This window comes from Lampetra fluviatilis, unplaced genomic scaffold, assembly GCF_964198595.1.
Source record: "Lampetra fluviatilis unplaced genomic scaffold, kcLamFluv1.1 SCAFFOLD_1148, whole genome shotgun sequence".
Taxonomy (NCBI): domain Eukaryota; kingdom Metazoa; phylum Chordata; class Hyperoartia; order Petromyzontiformes; family Petromyzontidae; genus Lampetra; species Lampetra fluviatilis.
In genome coordinates this window covers 27501-29359 of record NW_027621778.1, presented here as the reverse complement: position 1 = coordinate 29359, position 1859 = coordinate 27501, and the positions used below count along the sequence as shown (strand labels likewise).

General features: G+C 68.7%; 1 protein-coding gene across 1 annotated transcript in view; it reads right to left on the bottom strand.

Moving 5' to 3' along the window:
* Positions 1 to 462: 462 nt before the first annotated feature.
* The window catches only part of LOC144955687 (E3 ubiquitin-protein ligase znrf3-like), a gene marked incomplete at its 3' end in the record, with an annotated part of 12097 nt that continues 10700 nt past the window's right edge, over positions 463 to 1859 (bottom strand). The window contains exon 4 of the mRNA XM_078885839.1: positions 463 to 681. Coding sequence (XP_078741965.1) covers positions 463 to 681 — 219 coding nt within the window. The remainder of the gene's footprint in view (positions 682 to 1859) is intronic.

The window sequence follows — 1859 nt, the reverse complement described above, 5'->3', positions numbered from 1 at the left end:
AGTGACTGAGTGAGCGAGTGGGCGAGCTCCTCACCTCCCCCTCCACGTAGCGGTCCAGGCAGATGGCGAGTGACTGAGTGAGTGACTGAGCGAGTGACTGAGCGAGTGACTGAGTGAGCGATGTGGGCGAGCTCCTCACCTCCCCCTCCACGTAGCGGTCCAGGCAGATGGCGAGTGACTGAGTGAGTGACTGAGCGAGTGACTGAGCGAGTGACTGAGTGAGCGAAGTGGGCGAGCTCCTCACCTCCCCCTCCACGTAGCGGTCCAGGCAGATGGCGAGTGACTGAGTGAGTGACTGAGTGAGTGACTGAGGCGAAGCGAGCGAGGTGGGCGAGTGGGCGAGCTCCCACCTCCCCCTCCACGTAGCGGTCCAGGCAGATGGCGAGTGACTGAGCGAGTGACTGAGTGACTGAGTGAGTGACTGAGCGAGCGAGCGAGTGGGCGAGTGGGCGAGCTCCCCACCTCCCCCTCCACGTAGCGGTCCAGGCAGATGGCGCAGTCAGAGGTGGACCCCGCCGTGCTCGGAGTGTCGGCCCGGCCCGGGGTCGCGACCCCCCCGCCACCGCCGCCGAACCCCACGGGGTCGCGACCCCTGACCCCGCGACCCCTCCGAGGTCGCGGCCTGTACTTGAGCGTCTCCATCTTGCGGATGGCCGCCTCAGTGAGGCGAGCCTGCGTGGTCTGGGTGGAGACAAACGGGAGGTGGTGGTGGTGAGGGTGGTGGTGGTGGGGTGGGGTGGTGGTGAGGGTGGTGGTGGTGGTGGTGGTGGGGGGTGGGGATGGTGGTGGTGAGGGGGGGTGGAGACAAACGGGAGGTGGTGGTGGTGGTGGTGGGGGGTGGTGGTGGGGGGTGGTGGTGGGGGGTGGGGATGGTGGTGGTGAGGGGGGGGTGGGGGTGGTGGTGGTGAGGGGGTGGTGGTGAGGGGGTGGGGGTGGTGTTGAGGGTGGTGGTGGTGGTGAGGGGGTGGGGGTGGTGGTGGTGGTGGGGGGTGGTGGTGGTGGGGGGTGGTGGTGGTGAAGGGGTGGTGGTGGTGGTGGTGGTGGGGGGTGGGGATGGTGGTGGTGAGGGGGGGGTGGTGGTGGTGAGGAGGGTGGTGGTGGTGGTGAGGGTGGTGGTGGTGGTGAGGGTGGTGGTGGTGAGGGTGGTGGTGGTGGTGGTGGTGGGGGGGTGGTGGTGGTGAGGGAGTGGTGGTGGTGGTGGTGGTGGGGGGTGGGGATGGTGGTGGTGAGGGGGGGTGGTGGTGGTGAGGAGGGTGGTGGTGGTGGTGAGGGTGGTGGTGGTGGTGAGGGTGGTGGTGGTGAGGGTGGTGGTGGTGGTGGTGGTGGGGGGTGGTGGTGAGGGGTGGTGGTGAGGGGGTGGGGGTGGTGGTGGTGGTGAGGGTGGTGGTGGTGGTGGTGAGAAGGGGTGGTGGTGGTGAGGGGGGGTGGTGGTGGTGAGGGGGGTGGTGGTGGTGGTGGTGAGGGTGGTGGTGGTGGTGAGGGGGTGGGGGTGGTGTTGAGGGTGGTGGTGGTGGTGAGGGGGTGGGGGTGGTGGTGGTGGTGGGGGGTGGTGGTGGTGGGGGGTGGTGGTGGTGAGGGGGTGGTGGTGGTGGTGGTGGTGGGGGGTGGGGATGGTGGTGGTGAGGGGGGGTGGTGGTGGTGAGGAGGGTGGTGGTGGTGGTGAGGGTGGTGGTGGTGGTGAGGGTGGTGGTGGTGAGGGTGGTGGTGGTGGTGGTGGTGGGGGGGTGGTGGTGAGTGGAGTGGTGGTGGTGGTGGTGGTGGGGGGTGGGGATGGTGGTGGTGAGGGGGGTGGTGGTGGTGAGGAGGGTGGTGGTGGTGGTGAGGGTGGTGGTGGTGGTGAGGGTGGTGGTGGTGAGGGT